This window comes from Crinia signifera, chromosome 4 (assembly GCF_055691185.1).
Source record: "Crinia signifera chromosome 4, ASM5569118v1, whole genome shotgun sequence".
NCBI classification, from domain to species: domain Eukaryota; kingdom Metazoa; phylum Chordata; class Amphibia; order Anura; family Myobatrachidae; genus Crinia; species Crinia signifera.
Genome location: NC_139220.1, coordinates 255441458 through 255465491, shown reverse-complemented (window position 1 = coordinate 255465491; position 24034 = coordinate 255441458). Strand labels below are relative to the sequence as shown.

General features: G+C 43.8%; 1 protein-coding gene across 3 annotated transcripts in view; it reads right to left on the bottom strand.

Moving 5' to 3' along the window:
• The window catches only part of LRRC28 (leucine rich repeat containing 28), a 36994-nt gene extending 16001 nt beyond the window's left edge, over positions 1 to 20993 (bottom strand). Inside the window, exons 1-4 of one of the 3 annotated variants that reach the window (XM_083184256.1) lie at positions 20837 to 20993; positions 8326 to 8549; positions 6576 to 6616; positions 1815 to 1852 (exon numbers count right to left, since the gene is read on the bottom strand). In XM_083184256.1, the coding sequence (XP_083040382.1) occupies positions 1815 to 1852; positions 6576 to 6616; positions 8326 to 8493 (247 nt within the window). In that variant the 5' untranslated portion in view covers positions 8494 to 8549; positions 20837 to 20993. Of the gene's footprint in view, positions 1 to 1814; positions 1853 to 6575; positions 6617 to 8325; positions 8550 to 14935; positions 15022 to 15541; positions 15710 to 20836 lie in introns of those variants that run through there. The other 2 variants (XM_083184257.1, XM_083184258.1) reach the window with 2 other exon arrangements.
• Positions 20994 to 24034: the final 3041 nt, after the last annotated feature.

The window sequence follows — 24034 nt, the reverse complement described above, 5'->3', positions numbered from 1 at the left end:
TGATTTCACCCGATTCGGAGGGATCGGGCAGTAAAAATCGGCCCAAATCGTATGTGCAGACATGCCATCCGACCCGATGCGCGGTCCCGTGCGCATCGGGTCGGGGTCGGGAGGTCGGACGGGCTGCACATAAGATTTGGTAAATGATGTGCAGCCTGGAGGCAGGCAGGGGACACGGCATATGGGGGAGCTGATGCAAGGAGCCGGGCAGGGGAGGCGCACTGACCTGGGCGGTGATCGCCGCAAGCAGGGAGCCGATGGTCCGGGGCGGTGAACACAGTGATGGGCACCCTGTAGCGTGGGGGAAGCCGGACAGCAGCGGGCGCACATAGAAATGAATGGACAGTCAGTGATTGGCTGAGAGCTCTCTCAGTCAGAGAGCTCTCAGCCAATCACTGGCTGACCATTCATTTCTGTGTGTTTTTTCTATGTGCGCCCGCTGCTGCCCGGCTTCCCCTAAGCTACCCAGCAATCTTATCCCTCGCCACCCAGTGAGTAAACTGCCTCTGCGTCCCCTGCCTGGCTCTGCGCTTGCAGCCCCCCCCGCCGCCCTGCTCTGCTCCTGGCTCCCTCTGACAGCAGCTCCCCGGGGGGACTGCATGTGATGAAACTTGGCCTTAAGTGTATAGCAGCACCACAGCATAATAAGTAAACAACTGCACACAAGAACAGATCGCCATGTGATTGCCCCCGATAAGAACATAGACTGGATTACATTATACCCATTCTAGTTGGAGAGTTGGTCTTAAAAAAAAAAAAAAGGGACCAAAAGTTGTTTTGGAGTGACAGAACAGAATGGCTGGTTGCAACCATATTTACACTGAGAATATATCGGTTGCCTCTTCTGAGTTGATTGATATGACTTTTACAGAGCATTTATTGAAAAGATAAAATCCTATGATCAAACATCACATTACTACAGTAATGCGGGAATGGTGCAACCTCACAGTGATGGGGTAATAAAGAGTTTACTGATTATGCCCCATTTGTGTGGTGAATGTAGGTTTCCCTTGTGTTCTCGTGGGTTACGCCAATTTTCCTCCCACATCCTAAAGACAAGCAAACTGGCTGTTGATAGAAGTGTGTTAAGAGTTTACCTAGGGCCAGATGTATCAAGCTTCAAAAAGTGATAGTGGAGAGTGATAAACAACCAGCTTCTACCTGTCATATTGCAAACCCAGCCTGTAACATGACAGATAGGAGCGGATTGGTTGGCTGCTTATCACTCTCTATTTTATCACTTTTTGAAGCTTGATACATCTGGCCCTCTGTCTGTAAAGGTGTGTACACATGGCAGATGCTGTCGTGAGATGAGAGTCCCGACGCGATCAGATCGCATCGGGACTCGCAATTCACGGCATTGCCAGGGGGGCACAATTCACACTATATAGTGCAGAGCTGCACTATATATTGTTGCCTGCCCTCTCTATCTGGCTGCCGATATGAGATCACACAGGTGCACGCATCGAGCTCGGAAGCCCTAAAAAAAGCATGCGATTTGGCTTCCGATGTTCCCTATCGGGAACATCGGAAGCCAAATCTAACCGTGTGTACACACTATAAGCTCCAAAGGAACACGTAGTGATGTGCAAGATTAAGTGGAAATGGAAAGGGCAGGGACGCACAGCCTGCTGTACAACCTGTGTAAATGCAATGGCGGTACAACAGAGGTAGCGCAGTGAGTCAGCCTTCAAACTTGCCAACCCTAATAATTTGATTAGGGACTGAACCACCGGCAACATCCCTGCAAGCACTTGCAGTATAAAATGAAACAATAATCAGACAAACTGTATTGTTACAAGGGATATACTCACCTTCTGGGACAAACACAATGTTATTTGAATGGAGATACCTTGAAAATAAAAGAGAAAACAGAACAGCTGTTAGGCTGAAGGATGTGTGCTAGGACACCAATTACTTGGCATTACACTAGAAGTACCAAGGGCAAACAGATACCAGAAATATACAAGCATGCCAAATTCTACGCACTACTCGTTACACCATTTCAAAAAAGTGGACCAGTCACCTACCCCCCCCCCCCCCCCCCAAAAAAAAAGGGAACACATAAACTTTCTAGTGTCTAATGGCTTTCTTCAGGCAGCAGTTATCATTTCTAAACAAATAATTTACATGAAAGGTTGCAGTCTATTCATTTAATACAGAGTTCACCTCTGTATTAAATATTCGCTACCATGCCATGTTGGATGCATCTTTGCAACCCTATCCATATGCCTGGCCAAATAACCAACATTAGAACTGATGCACATGTGAACCAGCCTTAGGGCTATTTCACACGCTCCGGCTCCTGCCGAGTGGCGAAATCCCGCACAGGCCAAAAGCCGTGCACAGTAGTTTTTAATGGATACTATTCACACGGGATGGCCACGGTTGCAGCTGGATCCCACCACTGGAAGGGGCGGCTGCTGGGCTGTGGCCATCCCCTCCATTCTAAACTGCTGTGTGCTGCACGGCTTCCTGGCCGTACGGGTTTTCGCCGCCCGGCAGGAGCCGGAGTGTGCCAGTCACACAGTATGCATCTGGCACCATAATCAAAGGCCAGTGGAGGATTATGGGACAGAGTTCTTATGTGCTCTAAGGTCCCTTTCACTGCTGGGAAAGTAGCATCTATGTTCCAGTGACAGATATTTTATGTAACAGGTGAGCCTGGTCATGTGACTGAGCAAGGTGAAAGGTTTGGGTTCCCTGCACTGCGTAAGAGAGGGAGGAGAAGTGTTAGGACAGAAAGATGGGTAAATAATAGGGGGATACGGTCATTGGGTCTACAGCAAGTTGGTCGACAATCATTAGGTCGACAGGCAGACGGTGGACATGGGTTTTTTTTTTTTTTATTCAATAAATTTTTATTGTTTTTTTTATATGCATTAGTACAAAAGAACAAAAAACAAAACAAGAACAAACGTACACAAATACAAGCAAGACTTAGTACAGTTGCGAAATCCCTCATCCATTCGAGGGTTACATTATACAGAGATATAATGGGTGATGGTTATTTATACATACAGTGGTAGAATATATATATTGGTATTCAGTCATTATACGGTTCATGGTGTTAAAGAACGATCAGCATCCCTAGTGAGCGGATTAGCTTCAGGTGTGGTTTAGGCGCATCGCGTGGAGGAATCTATAGGAAGTATTTCAAGAGAAGGGTGCAAGGAGTGTGTTGGGCTCTGCCCGTGGCAGGGAATCATGCCCTACTGCGATGTGAGGCACTTGTAGTTGTATAGGTACAAGGCATCACTAATCATCAGACAAGGTATATTCACACATTAACTAACTATAAAGTATTATTATTGGTCTCAACTCACATTAGAATATTTGTTGCATAATAGAGTATTAACCCCAGGGCGCTGGTATTAGGGGGTATTTCTTGTTGCATAAGTAGACTCCAACCATTTATACCATATGGATTGAAACTTTTTCTCACTATTTCTGGACAGGTAAACAAATTTTTCATGACTCACTGTTTCATTTACCAGGGAGATCCAAGCTGTTATGGACATGGGTTTTTTCACTGTTTTTCGAGTCGACATGTGCCGACAGGCAGTATTTCATGGGAGAATAAAAAAGTGTGCGAGAGCGCAGAGAGACACCGTGCTCAAAGCATGGCGAGTGATGCGAGGGGATGCGGTGCACTGGAAACTGTGTCCATGTCGACATTCGGGTAAAAAAAAACCATGTCGACCTTTTGACTGTTGACCTAAACCTTGTCCCATGTCGACCTAGAACCTACTTGCTGTAGACCAAACGATCCCAACCCAATAATAGAGACTGAGCGATGGAATTAAACGCACAAGGTCTGCTGAGGGTTCTATCGAAAGCAGTCAATGGCCCACATTTATTAGCCCAGCCCTGCTGTAGCTTGGTTTTCTGCTGTGTGCAGGCTTAATACAGTTACAGAAGTACATGGCCAATACAAGAAACATATACATTGCTTTCACAGCAGCATTAAGGTTTACACCGCAGATACAGATCACAGTATTTTTTTCTTATAGCTTAAAATTACAAAAAAAAAAAAAAAAAAAAAAAGTCTTCCTTATTTTTTTCTGTCGATATACACAGACTGTGCCCACTCAGATACCCAGGAAGCCTCTCACCCTTGTGAAGGGCACACACAGACCTGTGTCTGGGATCTGGCTGGATTCCTGCTGGCGGCAGTGCCATGTTCAGATACTAGATCTTCCCTGCCCTTCACATGACAAGGGATGGGACAAAGCTAACTGCTGCCTGACCCACCCGTCTCAAGGACAATCTATGAACCAGAATCCTCCTGGTCTAGTACAGGCTGCAACTTTAACCTTTCCTTCACCGTTAATGCTCCGTTCAAACGAATTTAATTAAATCTAGTAGATTTTTTAAAGCCACCAAGCTGGTGTATAGCCACCACATGGAAGATAGCTTTTCAAAACGAGAGTTATTTAGGTTTAGCACTAACTTAAACTCTTGTGTACCTAATTCGGATGGTCATTTGTGCATAAAGTTAGTCGTCTCCCTGTCTGCAGTATATTTATTGCACAGTTTAAGATCCAGATTCTCTCCAATTACATCCTGTGACCCTAGGCATAATTACCCTATAGAATTCCAGAAAGCAATATAAAAGCGCAACAGCACAATTCTGAAATGCGTAAAAAAAATAAATAAATCAATATTTGCACAGCAATTACAAAGTGATAAGACCAGGATGACACCCAGAAGGGAAACAAGTTTTTAAAGCCTACATTTTGTTATACAGAATGACATGCTATAAAGTTATATGTCCTACTAGAAGCCTTTGTCAGGGATGCTCTATATCAGTATATACAGACAGTTACTATGAGCAACTGCTAAACAGTATGTAGAAAGGTAGGAATCCTTTACATAGATCACAGGTTCTCAAACTCTGTCCTCAGGACCCCACACAGTGCATGATTTGCAGGCCTCGTCACAGAATCGCAAGTGAAGTAAATGATCTCCATCTGTGGCTCTTAAAATGTGTCAGTGAGTAATGAGTGCACCTGTGCACCTGCTGGGTGACCTGGAAAAGGTCAACTGTGTGAGGTCCTGAGAACAGAGTTTGAGAACCGCTGACATAGATAATTTGTTAGAGTGTAGGCAAGGGGCTCCAAGTTGCATAACCTTTCCTTAGTATATGAAAACCATAAAATCATTGGCATTCTGCAAAATAGATCCTATGCCTGTATACACATTGCGGGGCTTTACATACTGAGAAAAAGTTAGAGGACCAAATAAACACGCAAGTAATCTTTCTCTTGCCCTGCACAAGGTCCGATGCTTTGCGCATGGGACCTGCAATAATTCTCTTGGGCTCTTTTCCTGCGATTGTGATTATGAAGATCAATAGCAGGAAAAAAAAATAAAAAAAGACAAATTGCAGGTGGATTCCTGCTGGCAGCAGTGCCTAGTATATGGGGGCCTTTACTGTCAAGTTACAGGCTGGGTTTGAAAAATGACAGTTGACTGGCTGCCACGTTATCACTTGACCAGGCTTAATAAATCTGCCCTATAGGACGGTATTAAATCCCGGCCAAATTTTTTGCCTGGTGAAAAAAAAAAATCTTCAATTTCAGATCTGTTTTATCGAAAATGGCCACGGATTGTCAAATTCACTGATGTTTTTTTTGACAATCTGGGTCAGTTTTCGCTGCTTTGCAGACTTTCTGACACTCGGTACATTGAATGGCAACTGTTGAGTTCCTGTCAGAAGGAACAAAAAAAGTCCCAGATTCCAACTGTCAGGACGTCCCGACATTCGGAATCAGAGATTGAATTACTCCACCCCACCCCCCTTTGTCTACATGAAGGGAGAAAGAAGAGAAAAAAAAAAAAAAACATGGACGGGGTGGTTTATGACATTTTAATAGATAGAGACCAAGGGTTCTCAAACCCCATGCAGTCGAGGTTTTCCATGTCAGCTGTGGATTTCTGAAATGTTCCAGGTAGTGATCCAGTGCTCCTGCTGGGTGATCTGGAAAACGTGACCTGTGTGGGGATCTAAAGGCTCCATACACTAGTCCGACTTGTCTGAGGCTTGGCCCAGATTTCCCTTTAGCTTCCGATTTGGCAATGGAGGTGTCATTTGTACATGTGATCGTTTTTTCCCATGTAAAAAAGGATTCCCTGGGAGCTGCCGGGGGAGTTTAGGGGAAATCGGATGCGACATGTGTACCCTGGCAGCTGCACATCCAATTTAGGTTATGTGCAACATTTCCGACCTCCAACCCGATGTGCATGGGACAACGCATTGGATTGGATGTCAAACACATGCTTTTGTCCACTGTTAATCTACGTTGGAATAGTGTGAAAACTTAGTAAGTGCATACAAGATACTAATGTTTGTCAATATACTGCAACTGATACAGGTAGATTTGAATATATTCCAATATTTGGTTTCACATCGGGTAATCATGAAATACTGTCCATTTGAATAATTTTACTAATTCATTTTATACCATGTCTTCCTTAACCAACACGCAGAATACAGACTGAAGTCAGCAAGGTCTTTATCACCCTCTAGTGGATAAACTGGAATAAAACAGTTAAAGTAACCAGTCACTTACAATTCAACAAGGTTTGGGAGCTTCTGGGCAAGATTTTCTGGCTGCAAAATAGAAGGAAATATTATACATCTGCATGCACTATGCATACCATACACATCTGATATGGAACACATACATAGTGTAAAGAAATATTAAACTATGTGGCAAAACTAAATTCAAATATCACAGTGTTTAAAAAATCCACATGTTGATCTGAAATGAGAGAAAAAAAAATCTAACAGGTATATCCTATTATGTCTGTTAAAGCACTAGGTGCAAAAAAGTCAGGCTTTTTCTAATTTTTCCAGAGGGGTTATCGAAGATTTTTTTTATATATAAACCAGACTAACCAATATGTATGGTCCGATAAAATCACGAGTTCAAGAAAAACACACGAGTTCAGTGAAATTGTTTTTAGGGGATTTTGCCGGGGCAGAGACATCTGGCTTTTAGGGGCTAATTAGATAGCCCCAGGTGAGCCTATATTCCAAGATCATTGTTTGTAGGTAATAGAATAGGCTAAGAATGGAACCCTTACCACTATTGGGCAAAAAGTGGCTAAACAAATCCAAAGTTTATTTGGATGCCCAAACTATAGCGTATCCACGCCTCAAGAGGGGAAAAAAAAATAAAAAATAAAGCAGAATGTTGTGCTCTACACTGCTCAGTTTCCAAGAGTGGTACTGCTGTAACTATGCTGAAGAGATTTATCTATACAGTATTTCTATTATGTACAAGCAGCTTCTGCCTGGCAGGGGCCATTAATAATAATGTATCTGTGCCTGCCCCTGTATCTCACCATATAAGCAGCAGTACTACATAGTATTATAAGTATGCGACACGCCGGAGCGCCCCCAGGCAGGGTGGGGGGCCACCCCGGCGCTCACCCTCTCCACCGAGGTTGGGGGGGGGGGGGGGGGATGCCGCAGCTCCGGGCGGGGGGGGGAAATGAGATGCCGCAGCTCCGGGCGGGGCAGGGGGGTCAGTGGTGTGCGGGAGGCGCTGTCCAGGGGCGGAGGTATGGCTTACTCACCTGCTCCAGTCCCAGACTCCCAGCCACTTTCTACCCTCTGCGCCGGCAGAAGCTCTGCTGCTGCTGCTCGCAGCTCACTACCGCCCTCCAGTGACCGGCGCCCTAGGCAAATGCCTAAAGCTGCCTAGTGGTGGCGCCGGCCCTGAGTTTGGTGATGGCCAGTGCAGAGAAAGGGTGACCCTGCAGCCTGGCTGCCTTATCTCTGCTGATACAGCAAAGTAACGTGCCTCCTCTTGAGGTCCAATGGGACAAATCTGTCACTTGGCGAAAAAAAAAAAAAAAAAAGGAATCCTTGAGAGACAGAAGGGGAATCAAGAGCCTGAGTGGAAGGTGTTAAGGCCTAAACGTAGCCGCACACATATGTAACATGTATACATCTCCCCAGCCTGACCTACAGTATATATCGGTCTACTTCCTCTATCACTAGCACATGCTGTGCAATGTACAACCAGCATGGTGCTGATGGGGCTATATACACCACACTGCTCTTTTTGGGGGAATATATCACTTTACACCCAAGTGTGCATCTCATTTGCTAAATATGACTGTTGTGGCCTTAACACGCCCATTTAAAATCAGTGACAGCATTAGGAGTGTGCTACTTCCGTGAACAGCTCTTAAATGAAGGACCAAGAGATGGTGGTATGTGAAGATGTACAGAGCACCAAAGTTCCACTATCAATACAAAATCCCCAAACTCACACATCAGTTTCACACTATTGTTTTTACTCTACTTACCAGTGTGGTTAAAGAGTTCCTTTTCATATAAAGTCTCTCAAGATACTGCAGACCCTCATCCTTAAGCAGTTCCAGAGGAAAATGGTTTAGATTGCGGTAATTTAAGAAGAGATTCTTGTGTCTTTCCAGCTTGGCCACAGAGATGGTCTGGCACAGTTCAGAAGCCATGATTCGCTGGGATCCATCCAAGTGGACACACTGCCCGTCAACATCTCAAATCATCTCTAAAAAGGCAGCATAGACAAAAATGGTTACAATTAAAAATGTACTTTGTTTATTGCTGTACAAGTTATTTGTGGAATCAGTAGATGGATGTAGTTGATTAATGGTCCCTATTGCATGACCACCATTACCATAGTGTATGTCACACCACCCAAGGACAGCAGGTTCCCTGCACTCTGGGTCTTCTAATGGCTTGCAGTGCCAGCAGCTACAGCGTAATAAGGGCATTATGGTCTCCACTGACACAGCGCTATTCTCCTATAAATGCAGCACTCAGAGGCTATGGCACATGGAGGTGGGTAAAGAACAGCCCCATTAAATTCTGCTTCTTCCTCTGACCAGAGAACAGAGGTAAAAGATTGAAATTCTGCTACACCCACTGTAGTACAACCACTTCAAGGCTAACGCGTAAATAAAGGGCAAATGGTAGTCCCTGCATCCAATGCTTTTGAATGTCAACAACTTTAAAAACTGGGATGCAGGAACAGAGTTTATATTAAAAAAACATAAATATTCCTTTACATGTGTTGAAGGAAACCGTAATTTATGTAAAGGTGTCAGAATTCTGTAAGCTTGCTCAGTGGCTTGTGAGGAAGCCATTACATGGAGGTGACTGGGGACTCCTGAACGTTCTTAAAGCCTGATGAAGGTGCTTTAAAGCCGAAATACTGTAGTCCAAAATATATGTCTATCATTTTTTTTTTATTAAATGCTCTGTTTCCAATAGGGCTCAAGTTAGAATTAAATGACAAAGCATATATTTAACCCACTTACACCCCTTTCAGACATATGACCCGGGAATTTCCATGCTTAGACCGGGGATTTTTTCTTCTGCAAAATCATGTGTGTATTCTGTTCTTCTCCAGCTGCCACTGATATCATCAGCACGCATCAGACGGCCCTTCCAGGTCAATCAAAACTGTTTTTATGCAGCCAGAGAGCAAATTCCCAGGTCGCATCAGTCACACATAACAAGGGGGTGACTCAGTAACAACACAGGTCAACTGCCTGGTCGGAGACCTGCAAACACGTTCCTGGGTTAGCGCCTTTCAGACATAACAAAATCCCAGGTTGATGCACGTTCATTTGCAAACATCCGGGATTTTGGAGGATATCTAAAAGGTGTATCAGAAGTTAGCAAGTAGGCTAAGAGCAACATATACACTATATGGATAAATTTGACCACACCTGTTAATTGAATTCAGGTATTTCAATCAGACCCATTGCAATAATGGTTGTGAAAAAAGGTGTATTAAGCCTCGAGAAGAGATAAACTAGACGTATAGTGAAAGGAGATAAAGCACCAGCCAATGAACTGTGTTTGAAAATGACAGTTGGGAGTTGATTGGCTGGTGCTTTATCTCCTTTCACTTGATCTCCACGTTATCTCTTCTCCAGGCTTAATACATCTTCCCCATTATTAAAAAGCAGAAGAGTTTAGGACTAGCAGAAACTCTACCACAAAGTGTAAAACCAGAGCGGGGTTCAACGACTGCTAAGACGCATGGTGTGTACAAGTCACCAACGCTCTGCTGATTCCAAAGCGGAAGAGTTCTGAAATATCACGGACCCGATGGTCAGCATGATGGCTGCAGGTGTATCACAAGCAGAGTCCTCCGTGTTCCAGATTCTGGTACAGTTGGAATGCCAGGAGATCTGGGCCTTGGTGGATACCGGCAGTGAGATCACCATTGATCTGCCAACGTGGATACTCCAGGAGCTGACAAGGAGTGCCCACTTACCACTGACTGTCCATTAAAAGACTGGTCATTAAAAGGTGGTAGCACCGGTGACCTCCAGACCACCTTATCCGCTGATCCTGGGCCATGACTTTCCATTGCTGTAGGAGCTGGTTACCTGGCATGACCCCAACAAAATGTCAGCCACTGAAGCAACTCAGGGGCCAAAGACCAGAGACTACCGAGGTTTAGCATCCGGGAGAGATGTTGTTGGTCCTGGACCACACCAAGAGACTGAGTCCGAGGCCCAATAGAAACCAGTTGGCGAGAAGATATCACTGCAGGATTGGGAGAGATCAACGCGATGACAGCAATTTGGTACATGCCCTTGAGACTGTTAAAGTGGTTAATGGCAGGTTAAGTGATGCTTTACCATCAGAGGGTGTGCCATATTGTGTATTGAAAAATGATTTGCTATATCATGTTGCTACTTTACAAGGGAAAAGGGTAGATCAGCTATTAGTTCCCTGAAACTGGAACAGTTCGTATTAGAAGCTACACATATGCATTTGTGGGGTAGCAATCTGGGGTAGGAGAAAACACTCCAACACATCCATTTAAGGTTCTTTTGGCCTGGTATCTATGCTTACGTTAAGAGGCATTGTCAGGAATGCCCAGTGTGCCACAGGACAGCCCCACGGCTGTTTAGGACTCCACTGGTACCCCTCCCTATCATTTCCGTGCCTTTTGAGTGGATTGGTATGGATCTGATAGGGCCAGTTAAAAAAAAAAAAATCTGCTTAAGGTTACCAATACATATTGGTGATAGTTGATTATGCCACCAGAGGCTATAGTCCTGCACAATATGAAATCTGGCACCATTACCAGAGAGCTACTAACCATGTATACCCGCTTAGTAATAATCAAAAGAGGTCTTAACGGACCAAGGTACAACTTTTTTTTCTAGACTCCTGAAGGATTTATGCCTGTTGCTAAAAGCAGATAGGATTACCAACTTGTAACACGGCAAACAGAAGGCCTGGTCGCAAGATTTAATTAAATCCTTAAGCAAATGATAAAGAGGGTAGTGTCACAAGAAAAACTAGATTGGGATCTGCTCCTACCTTACGTGATGTTTTCGGTCAGAGAGGTACCCCAATCGTCTACAGCAGGCATGTCCAAACTATGGCCCTCCAGCTGTTGTAAAGTGTGAAACTACACATCCCAGCATGCCTTGCCATTGTTTTAGCATTCCCTAGTAGCAAAACTGTGGCAAGGCATGATGGGACTTGTAGTTTCACAACAGCTGGAGGGCCAGAGTTTGGACATGCCTGCTCTACAGGGGTTTAGTCCCTTTGAACTTCTCGATCTCTTAAAAGAAGGGTGGGAAGAACAACCGTGCCAGGATACTAACATTGTTCAGTTTGTGGCCCAGTTACACAGCCGTCTAAGGCAGACTGCACCACTCCTGAATGAACACATGGAAAGGGCCAAACAACGTCAGAAACAAAGGTATGACATTACCTCCGTTAAGCAGTCCTTTAACCCGGTAGACAAAGGGTTAGTGCTAGTACCCACCTCAGAAAGCAAGATGTATACACAATGGCGGGGCCCTTATGAAATTATGGAGGTGTGGGACCGGTCAATTACAGGGTCTGACAGGATGGGAAGTACAAATCTACTATGTAACCTGTTAAAACCCTGGAAGGAAACTGCTATTCAGCCCTCTTTGGTAGCGAAAAAGGTTTCAGAATGCCACGTACCTCCTGGACAGAAACGGCAAGTGTTGAACTTGGTGAAGCGCTACCAAGTTGTGTTTTCTGCCATTCTGGGAAAGACACAGATCATCCAACACGATGCTGTGACTCCCCCCGGGTTGGTCATTAAACAAAAGGCCATATCGCATACCTGTAGCAAAGCAGGGAGCGGTAAAGCAGCAGGTGGTAAAGAGGTTACGCCTAAGGGTCATAGAGGAATCTACCAGCAAGTGCATTACTACAACTGTCTTAGTACCTAAGCCTTCAGGTGCTTTAAAGGTGCTGCAATGACTTCCGTAAACTAAATCAATCCTGGTTTGATTTTTACCCTATGCCCCGGGTTGATGAGTTGGTAGAAAATTTAGCCAATAGTCAGTATCTCACTACACTTGATTTGACAAAAGGTTATTGGCTGTTTCCGTTAACAAAAGCTGCTAAGGCAAAAACACCCTTCTCTACCCCACAGGGCTTATTCCAGTATAAAGTGTTCCCATTTGGTTTACTTGGTGCCCCAGCAACCTTCCACAGAGCTATGAATAAGCTGCTGTGGCCCCACAGGAAATATGCAGCTGCATATTTAGAGGACATTGTTATTTTCAGCTCTGACTGAGAGTCGCACCTATAGTATCGAAGGTAGAAGCAGTTTTACAGTCTCTAGAGCAGGGGTCCTCAAACTATTTTGCTCTAGGATCCCATCAGACAATAAAAATAATTACGGGACCCCAGAAAGTTACTGCAGAAGATCACATAACATGTGTAGTCATCAGCGAGCACCTGCATGGCAGCATTGTGGAGGCAAAAAATGATGGGAGGAGTCTAAAATAAACAATTCAACAGATTTTTGAATAGATGCAACCCCATACTGAGAAGGTCGGGACCCACTTGGGGGTCCGGACCCACAGTTTGAGAACCGCTGCTCTAGAGGCACCAGGGTTAACCACCAACCCTAAGAAAATGTGGCATTGGTATGGTTGAGGCCAAGTATTTGGGGTGCATTGTGGGCATTAGAAAGGTTAAACCTCAGCCTAGTAAGGTAGAAGCAGTCCTCACCTGGTCTAAACCTAAATGTAAGTCACAACAGGACATTTCTCGGTCTGGTGGGAGAATATCACAGGGTTATTCGATATTTCGCCCCTAGACAAGATAACTTGGTCTAAACAAGTGGAAACTGCTTGGCAGGATTTAAGATGAGCTCTGTGTACCAAGCCTGTCTTGCAAGCTCCTGACTTTAAAAAACAGTTTGTGTTACAGACGGATGCCTCTGGAAAGGACTGCTCCTAATCCTGTCCCAAAGAGGTAGATGAAGAGGAGAAGCCCATCCTCTACCTTAGCCGTAAATTATTGCCCAGAGAGGGCAAGTACTCAACGGTAGAGTGCTTGGCCATTAAGTGGGCAGCTGAGTCATTAAGGTATTATTTATTGGGACAAGAGTTTTTGTTGGTCACAGACAATGCACCCTTACAGTGGATGCATACAAATAAAAAGGTGAATGCTGATGTGACCCGTTGGTTTTTGGCCTTGTAACCAATTAAGTTTAAGGTGAGGCATCGTCCGGAGAAACAGCACCACAATGCTGATGCCTTTTCCAGGGGGTTTGTAGGTCGTGATCCTCCAAGCAACCGTATGGTGAAGCTATGGAGAAGGACCTGATGTTCAAAACAAACAACAAAGTCTTCATCTGATGCTGCTTTCACACTGCCAAACCTGCTCTGACCCGTTTTTTTAAACGTTTCTTTAACCGGGTCAGAGCAAGTTTAACCCCATTGACACTGCATGTTGTAAACGGTATATTGCTGGATAATTACCGTTTTTGTACCTTTCACATTGAACCCGTTGTGAAAGGTACACTGTAATTAACAAGTAACATACCATGCAGTAGGCAGAGTGGGTTCAGGGGGTGACCTGGGGGTGGCAGCCACAGGTGTCGGTAAAGCAGCAGGCCCCCCCCCCCCTTCCCACCCCACACACAGCCAGAACCTAGTAACACCCCCTCCCTCCCCTGGTACCTGGCAGTGAGGTAGGCAACTGGCATGCACGGTCACTAGGAGGGAGTGGATCCTGCTCATTACATATGCAAATATGTAATGAGCTGGTTTCATTCATTAAATAGTCACTGCGCTGATAACCAGCTCAGTGCTTACTGCTGCCTGAGTCCTATATACCGGTTCAGAGCCACGGTTCAGAGCCATTCACACTGCATAAAAAATGGCTCTGAACTGTGTAGGACTTTTTACCCGTTTGCAAGTACCAGTTATTTGTAACCGGTAAATGCAGACTGGCGCTGTCACACTGCAGCTCTAACTGGTTTAAAAGGCTAAAAAAATCTTCAACATACTGTACCGGTTAAGAGCTGCAGTGTGAAAGGGGTATGAGTGCCTGTGTTTGTAATCCTTGTCACACTATTTATATTTCAATACAAGATCATTACAGTCCATGTTGGTGTAATGGCCAGTCATCAGAATACTTTTGTCCATATACTGTAGTGTAGGTCTAAAATTCAAAACTTTAACCCACTATCCTCACTTCAAGAACAAAGGCTCTAAATTTACCCACATACAGTAACCCAAGCTACCATATTGCAAACAGTATTTAATAAAAAAAAGCTACACATTTTCAACCCAACCAGGTACTGCCTTTAACAAGAATACAGGCAAGAAATTCAGCTGCACGAGTATGATGCAGTAATGAAGGTTTGTGATAAAATTGACATACAGGTTGAGTTATCCAAAATGCTCAGGACCAGAAGAATTCTGGATAACTGATTATTCCGAATTTTGGAATATTTTTATATTTGAATGATGTATCTTCAGGCACCTTGCATTTATGTTGTAGAAACACATGAAATACACACAAATATATTTTATTTGTGCATGATACAAGGTTTTAAAATATGAAAAAGTTTGTGTACAATCTCAGATACTGAATTTGAATGCCAAGCAATCATTGTCTTACACATATTTGGTGCCAGTTACAGATGTCTCCAGTAGTGCCAGTTACAGATGTCCCCAGTAGTGCCAGTTACAGATGTCCCCAGTAGGCTTTAGCAAAAAAACAAACAAAAACGATGGTTTTTGGAATCATTTGGATAACGGATATTTGGATAAGGGATAGGTTTACTCTTCAGATATCTATAATCACCAAAGATGGTTCAGTCTAAGCAAACTTTAATAAAGTGCTGCAGAGACAGAATTATACTATGCTGTGTACACACTAGTACAATCTGCATAAGATCCAGATGCGATTACAATTTAGACTATCTGCATACAATTTACACTATCTGCATTCAATTTAGACTATATAGTGCAGATCTGCACTATATAGACAGGGCAGCCAAGACTTTCTGGTTAAGATATGGGAGCGCGCATCTTGAACGCATCTGGTTCGCTTGGGATAAAACCCATACAATCTGCATGAGATCCAGATAAGATTTTGACTATATAGTCAAAATCTTATCTGGATCTTATGCAGATTGTATCAGTGTGTACACAGCATAATACATGCACAACATAAGATTTACATTAGACAAAAGAAAAACAGAAATTATTAATATTATTTTACCTGCATAGACCAATTTCCACAAGACCAACCCCTGCAAAAGAGCAAACCTGATACGTAGTTGGTCTATTTGCACATCACTGATGTAGGAAAACATTTTTCCCTGATGACCATTTATCTCTTTCGAGCAAATAAACAGCTAACTCTTGGCTTGCTCTGTCCCAACTCACTTTGCACTTAGCCGTGTACACAGTGTCAGCCAACAAAGTCAGGAGGAGGCCAGTATCAAATGTCGGTATCAGAGCACAGCTGCAGGAACAGATGCTGGGACGCTACTATTGTGACCGTGAGTCAAGCTACATCAATGTACAGAGGCTTTGCCCTTGCTGTAATATAGACATTTACAGAGGATTTCTTAAAAAAATAAAATGATATTTACACCAAAGGAACAAGGTCTCTTCTGTACAGCGTAATAACCACCATACATTAATATATCACTGGGCTTGTTCTACTGTATTATTTGCTAAATATAAAGGAAAAGAAAATGCTTGCTACCAAATAACCTTTAACCCTTTGAGTGCCAAGTGAATTTGGCAAAATTGTGTGAAAATTGCCAAGCAAACATTTTTATTCATTATAATGACCTGTAATGTTTACCTTATGTAGGAAATATAATCTTTTTCACACATTTTTTTTATTTGAATTTATATAACAAATATAAGCAACACTGGCTTTTTGAGCGGCTATGCTGCACATCTCTCAGATGCTGAAACTCAAAGGGTACATTATCACAGCCCTTATAAAGGACATATTTCCCACACTGAAAGTTCTGCCTACATTTTACAGTTGTGACCTTTCATAGGTGGATACTACTACAAAATATATTACAATAATACCCCTATTACACCAAATCCCAGATCCGACCGGTATTTGGAAGATGGTCCCAAACCATGCCGGAACCGGGATTTTTGTCCGTTTACACGCCGGTGCCGACCCGCAGTGTAAACAGGAGCACCGGGACCACCGATCACTATGCTGGGGGCAAGCACCAAGGTAAGCTGCCCCCTATCCACAAGGTGAATAGATGCTGCACACAGGCATCCATTCACCTCCTCCCCTGTCCTGACCTGGATAGAAGTCCCGTGTAGGGACACGGGTTAACCTCTTTTACACCGCCGCTGCCTTGGTCCACAAGGGGAAAACCCGGGTTTTTGCGGTGGTGTAAAAGTGGTATAAGTAAACTAAATGACAGATTATTAGAAATATATATATAAATAAGTAGGCATGAACTATAAAGCAAACAAGAGACAATGGTGCGATGAATGTTTACATAAAGTATGGTGCAGGAGCATTGTGTAATTGAAAATAAGCATGCATAAACTGCTTATAAGGAGGGGTCTTTAACTGGCCATAGACTGCACAAGGAGAAATGGGCGTGAGATGAAGCAATGGGACAATAATTTGTTTGATAGTCAAATCATGCCAGCAATAAAGTCATCTAGGCAAATGGTCCAGTTTCCTGTTATGCTTAACTAGAATGTGTATTATTCTTCTGAAGGGCATTGTATTCTTCCTAGGGAAGTTCATACCATACTGAAGCTTGCCAAAAAGTACTGTACTCACCAATGTATTTGCATATAGAGCTCTGCATAAGAAGGCAGTATGGATGGTGTAATGGTTAGCATTACTGCCTCACAGCACTGAGGTCATGGGTTTGATTCCCACCATAGCTCTAACTGTGTGGAGTTTGTATATTCTCCCCAGACTTGCGTGGGTTTCCTCCGGGTACTCCGGTTTCCTCCCACATGCCAAACATATACTGGTAGGTTAATTGTCTCCCAACAAATTAACCCTAGAATGTCTGTGCGTGCGTGTACATGTGGTAGGGAATATAGATTGTAAGCTACACTGGGGCAGGGACGGATGTGAATGTTCAAATATTCTCTGTAAAGCGCTGCGGAATATGTGTTCGCTATATAAGAAACTGTTAAAAAATAATTAATAAATAAGAAGCTATTACCAACATTGCTCAAAAGGTAAAATTATGTGACAAACCCATAGCATCCAATCAGTAAAGAGCATTTAGTTCCAAAATAAAAGCAAATGGCACAATGGATATTGTGCAAATTGAACCTTTGGGCAATGTGAATAAATATCCCTAATTATGCAAGCAAACATGACAGTTATGCACATCCTACATAATATTTACAAGAATAAGTAAATATAAAAACTACAGTACAATACACCCACTTGTCACCCTGCATTACAGTGAGACACACACACACACACACCTGCTTATTCAGCTGTGTCATAGAGAAGCAAAAGTTAGATCAGTGGTTCTCAACCTAGGTCCTCAGGACCCACCAACAGTGCACATTTTCCAGGTCACCCGGGAGGTGCACAGATGCACTCATTATTTACTGACACATTTTAAAAGGTCACAGATGGAGCTAATTATTTTACCTGTGATTCTGTGTGGAGACCTGGAAAATGTGCACTGTTGGGGGTACTTGAGGACCGAGGTTGAAAACCACTGAGTTAGATAATGCTGCTGAACTGGCCACATATACTCCAATGTTATGTATCATTTACTTACCTGCAAATTACACTGAGGTATTTATTACCTTGTGATATACAATATCAAAATCCATCTAGGAGTTTACAATCTATAGCAGGGATGGGGAAGCTTCGGCCCTCCTGCTGTTGTTGAACTACACATCCCAGCATGCCTTGCTACAGTTTTGCTATTTGGCAATCCTAAAACTGTAGCAGGGCATGTTGGGAAGTGTAGTTCTACAGCTGGCGGGCCGAAGGTTCACTATCCCTGATCTATAGATTTTAAATGCAGAGAGGTACATCCTTATTTATGGGATGATATCGATACAAGGAAGAAGAAACATTTGCACTATGGATGCACTCCTACAGAAAAGAGAATTTATTAAAAAATTTTAAACTTTATTGAAATCTTTACTAAAAGGATAAGGGGGAGGATTATACTGTAGTCGTTTAGCTTATAGGATCACAGATAACGTCCTTCCTTATTGTTAGTGAAATATTGGAAGAACTAAAATTGTGGACGTCCTATAAGCTAAACGGCCACAGTATATACCTCCCCCTTTATCCTTTTAGTAAAGTTTTTAATAAAGGGTACTTGTGTATTATAGCGGCGCCCCCGATGTGCATTGTGCAATGTTTTCATCGCGTCGCATCGCATGGGATGCAACGCGATTTTTGCCCCCTATGCGATGAAAGATCGTATAAGCACCATAAAGGGTGCTTTTAAGCACCCTAATGGGTGCTTACAATGTGAAATGCATCCCCACGCCACCCCCCACTATAAACGTGAACCCGAAGCGCGGCGAGCCCGCGAGGGGCGGCCGTACGCGTCCTCCGACCTTTTCATACCCCCACTATCCACGTCGGCGTGGAGTTGAGAATAGAAAGTGTGGCGAGCGCAGCGAGCCACCGAGCCCGAAGCGTGGCGAGCACAGCGAGCGGATACCTTCACAGGTATCGGAGTCCCCTCGCGGGCTTCACAGGTATCCGCGTCCGCTCGCCACACTTTCTATTCTCAACTCCACGCCAACATGGATAGTGGGGGTATGAAAAGGTCGGAGGACGCGGGCTCGCTGCGCTCGCCATGCTTCGGGTTCACGTTTATAGTGGGGGGGGGGGGGGGGGGGTGTGGCGTGGGGGTGCATTTCACATTGTCACATTAGGGTGCTTATACAATGTTTAATCGCATTGTATGGCATTGTATGCCATGTACAATGTCATACAATTTTAAAATTGTATGACATTATACAGTATCGCGCGATATCGCGTCGCATCGTATGCCTTATGGTATGCGATGCGATGGGCGCCGCCAAAATACACAAGTACCTAATAAAGTTTAAAATTTTAGAATAAATTCTCTTTTCTTTAGGAGTGCCTCCATAGTGCAAATCTTTCTTCTCCCTTGTATCGAAATTGTACTCAACTTACCCGGATAGCACCCCCGCCACAGCAAAGAATAGGCGGCCCTTGAAATCCTTATAAGAGGGATAGAAAAATCATTTGTGTGCGGATTATAAACCTCCTCTCCCCTCACCCCCCCCTGATACCTTTATGGGATGATAACAATCAACAAGGTCACGTTAAGCACCCATAGTTAGAACTTTAGGTACTCCTGCCCTGTGTAAATGACCCCTCACTAAAATATGGTTCCATAATGCCACATAAAACATATTTTTTGCTTTACACAGTCTATGCAAATTAAATTAGGTTTGTATTGGCTCAAGGTGCCCATACACGCTGAATATATCGTTTGGACTCTATAGCATCGCATACGATGTGATCGGGACCTAGTTCAAGCAGCCCATACTTCTTGAACTGTGCGATGGGATGCCAGCGGGAGCGCGATGCAGCAAAAATGCTGCGTGTATGGGCACCTTAACTCTAGCAGACACTTCTGAATAATGCCGTCTGGTCATTACCCAGCGGAGGCGAGTAAGAGATTACCATACCAATAAATTAACGCAAAATGATTGTGAGCAATTCAATCTTGATGACCAGTCAGGGATACTGGGGCTGCTCTATGGGCCTTGCATTTTGTGAGTGTGTGAACGTTACAGGGGGAGCAGCCACTGCTCACAGTGGTGTGCCACAATTCTGGAGCCAGGCTTCTTCAGCACACACATGGCGGGTGAGGGGGTAGACAAATGGAGAGCAAGGAAGCTGTGCTGTGTGCATCCCAGCTCTCTCTGTACCCAGGACCGTCCCACCTGGCGTTTGCAAGAAATACCAAATGGCCAGCCCAGCCCTGTAACCAATGTATTGGCCATGATGAGCTCAAGCACAAGCATGTATCATACAATGATGGCATGCACAATAATCAAACCATGTAGGATTACATAAAGAATAGAAAACACGTATGAGAATGACACGTAATAATCTCATGACAGATGGAAAGCAGGACCCTCTTTCTTTAATCGGCCAGTCTTGTTTGTATATGCTCCGCTATGAGTTATGCTGGTTCTATATTTATAAATGCTAAAATGAGTGTTGCATGCACACAATGCATTGATATCGAATACACATTTATAATAACAACATCCCCATGTCTAATGACGGCATGCACACAACCTCATACATGATTATTACATGCAGTCATATAACGTAGTATGATGCAGAAGTGACAGAGAAGCAGTGACAGCTGCCCCCTGCATGGGGATTACATGCATTCAGTGTCACCCTCTGACTCAACCTCATACACAGGGAAGAGCAGGTAACGACCTCCCTGTCTACATCAGCTCCCAGACACCGGCCGGGACACTCATACTCATACTCATACTCAAACCATCACTCACACTCACTCACCTTTTTATTGCTCTTGAAGACCAGACACATGAAGCCGTCTGAGCCATAAAACCCCCCAGCTGATTGGCCTGAGAGGAAGCGCCGCACTGCGGTTGGTTGGACACAGAGTGGGAGGATTGTTCGACGACCAATCGGTTTTACGTTAACATGCATTATTTTGCTACCTAAACACCTATTGGCTGCCGGCCCCGGATCACTTGCAAATGGGAAGGCTCCTATTCGCCCAGGGCTCTTACTACGATTTTTGCTAGGCTGCGTATGATTGGCTTCTATGTAACTGATAGGCCCGAGCACCTATTATCATGCACCATATTAATTGTATGCATGAAACCGATACCTAGCGCAAGCGGCACACATTCATGTGGATGGCCATCGGCGTGTCAACGAGTTACCACTGGACGGGACAATCGATGGTTGATTTTTTATTAATCCCCGTTCTTTCAGTAAACCCAATCAAAGTGTGGAGGCGGGGCATCACTATTGTCGGAGGCGGAGCTATGAAAAAAAAATATCTTTGTTTGTTTTGTACCATCGATGAAGGGAAGCCGTCTGGTTTCCCCCCCAACTATGGCAATCCAAAACATTCGAAATTGGTCATAAACCATCGATGATAGGGAATAATTGATAGGCATCCGATTCCACACACACTGGTAATAGTCCTGTGACCAGTAGCTGAACAGAAGAGAAATTGAATCTGATTCTCACCATATTTGGTTTATGTGCTACTATTATATATTGTAGTGGGCAGAAGATAGTCAGTGGTGGTGTTGCATTCATAGGTGGATCGCAGGTGGAGGCAGCCAATTTCACCCACATGGTACATGCTCACTCTAGTTATGACTCTGACTGTGTGTATATTATTACTGTCGGGTGACTAAAAGCACAATGGCTTGTGGTGGCACTAATGCACACTGCTCACAGCTTCTAATGATGAAATGCCTGTCGCTGTGGATGAGAATTGTGTGAGCAATGAGCTGTAAGGGCGGTTTAACACACTCCGGCTCCTGCCGGGCGGCAAAAACCCGCACGGCCTGAAAGCCGTTAAGCACACAGTACTTTATCATGGAGGGGATGGCCACAGCCCGGCAGCCGTCCCTTCCAGTGGCGGGATCCGGCTGCTACCGGACGGCCGGACCGTGGCCGTCCCGTGTGAATGGACACAATAGTGTCATAGAAACATAGAATTTGACGGCAGATAAGAACCACTTGGCCCATCTAGTCTGCCCCTTTTTTTAAACATGTTACCTCAAACCATATTTGATCCTTATTTTTTTGTAAGGATATCAATATGCTTATCCCAAGCATGTTTAAATTGTACTACTGTATTTGCGTCTACCACCTCTGTTGGGAGGCTATTCCACTTATCTACTACTCTTTCTGTGAAAAAATTCTTCCTCGCATTTCCCCTGAATCTTCCTCCCTCTAGTTTCAGTGCATGTCCTCGTGTTCTGTTGCTCCTCTTCCTGTGAAGAATGTCTCCCACCTGTACCTTGTTAAAGCCCTTGATATATTTGAAAGTTTCTATCATGTCCCCCCTTTCCCTTCTCTGCTCTAAAGTATACATATTAAGATCTTTTAGTCTTTCCTGGTACGTTTTGTGATGTAGGCCATGCACCATTTTAGTTGCTCTTCTTTGTACAGTCTCTAATGTATTTATATCCTTCTGGAGATATGGCCTCCAGAACTGAACACAATACTCTAGGTGAGGTCGTACCAATGACCTATACAGTGGCATTATTACTTCTTTCTTTCTACTGCTGATACCTCTCCCTATGCAACCAAGCATCTGACTTGCCTTCTTCATTGCTTTGTTACATTGCCTTCCTGCTTTTAAGTCCCCTGAAATAGTGACACCTAGATCCCTCTCTTCCTCAGTAGTTTCCATTATAGTGCCATTTATACTATATTGAGTCTTTGGATTTCTGAGACCCAAGTGCATGATTTTGCATTTTTTGGCATTAAACTGTAGTTGCCATTCTCTTGACCATTTCTCTAATCTGCCTAGATCCTCAGTCATTTGTTTTACCCCTCCTGGTGTGTCTACCCTGTTGCATACCTTTGTGTCATCTGCAAAAAGGTACATTTTACCCTCAATTCCATTTGCAATATCACCAATAAAGATATTAAAAAGCACCGGTCCAAGTACAGATCCCTGGGGTACTCCACTTGTAACCTTTCCCTCCTTTGACTGTACTCCGTTTACTAAAACTCTCTGTTTTCTGTCCTGCAACCACGCTCTTATCCATTCAACTATCTTAGAATCCAATCCCAAGCTTTCAAGTTTATTTAACAGTCTGCGATGTGGGACAGTGTCAAAAGCTTTACTAAAGTCTAGATAAGCTACATCTACAGCCCCACCTTGATCTATTACTTTAGTCACCCAGTCAAAAAAGTCAATAAGATTTGTTTGACATGATCTTCCCCCAGTAAACCCATGCTGTTTTGGATCCTGTAAATTGCTGGTTTTGAGATATTCTACAACTCTTTGTTTTAAGAGTGTTTCCATCAATTTCCCTACTACTGATGTAAGGCTCACTGGTCGATAGTTGCTTACCTCTTCCTTGCTTCCACTTTTGTGCAGTGGGACTACATTCGCTGTTTTCCAGTCCTCTGGGATTACTCCAGTAGCTAGTGACTGGTTGAATAATTCTGTTATTGGTTTTACCAGCTCCCCTTTAAGCTCTTTTAGTATCCTTGGATGTATCCCATCTGGCCCCATTGATTTATCCACTTTCAGTTTTGAGAGTTCTGTGAGGACTTTCTCCTCTGTAAATGTACTTGTCTCTCCCTCAGTTTTCTGACTATACTTGCAACTTAACTGTGGCCCCTTCCCCTCTCTTTCAGCAGTGAATACTGAGCAGAAATAATTATTAATTATTAATCATGGTTGTGTCCATTCACAACTACTGTGCACGACACGGCTTCCTGCCGGACAGTGGGAAATAGCCCTAAGACATATAGGGGGAAATTTACTAAGGCAAATACGCCTAAAAAATTCGTATTCATATTAGAAATTATGAACATTTTTGGCGTATTTGTATTTTTGCCATTTACTATGCAAAAAATACAACAATTCGTATTCATGGCACATTCATATTTACAAATGCATACGCCATCAACAGAATCGGAATCACTGCTCAAAAGAATGGTGATTCCTAATTTACTAAGGCTTGCTGGGACTCATAGTTCCAGAGCAGA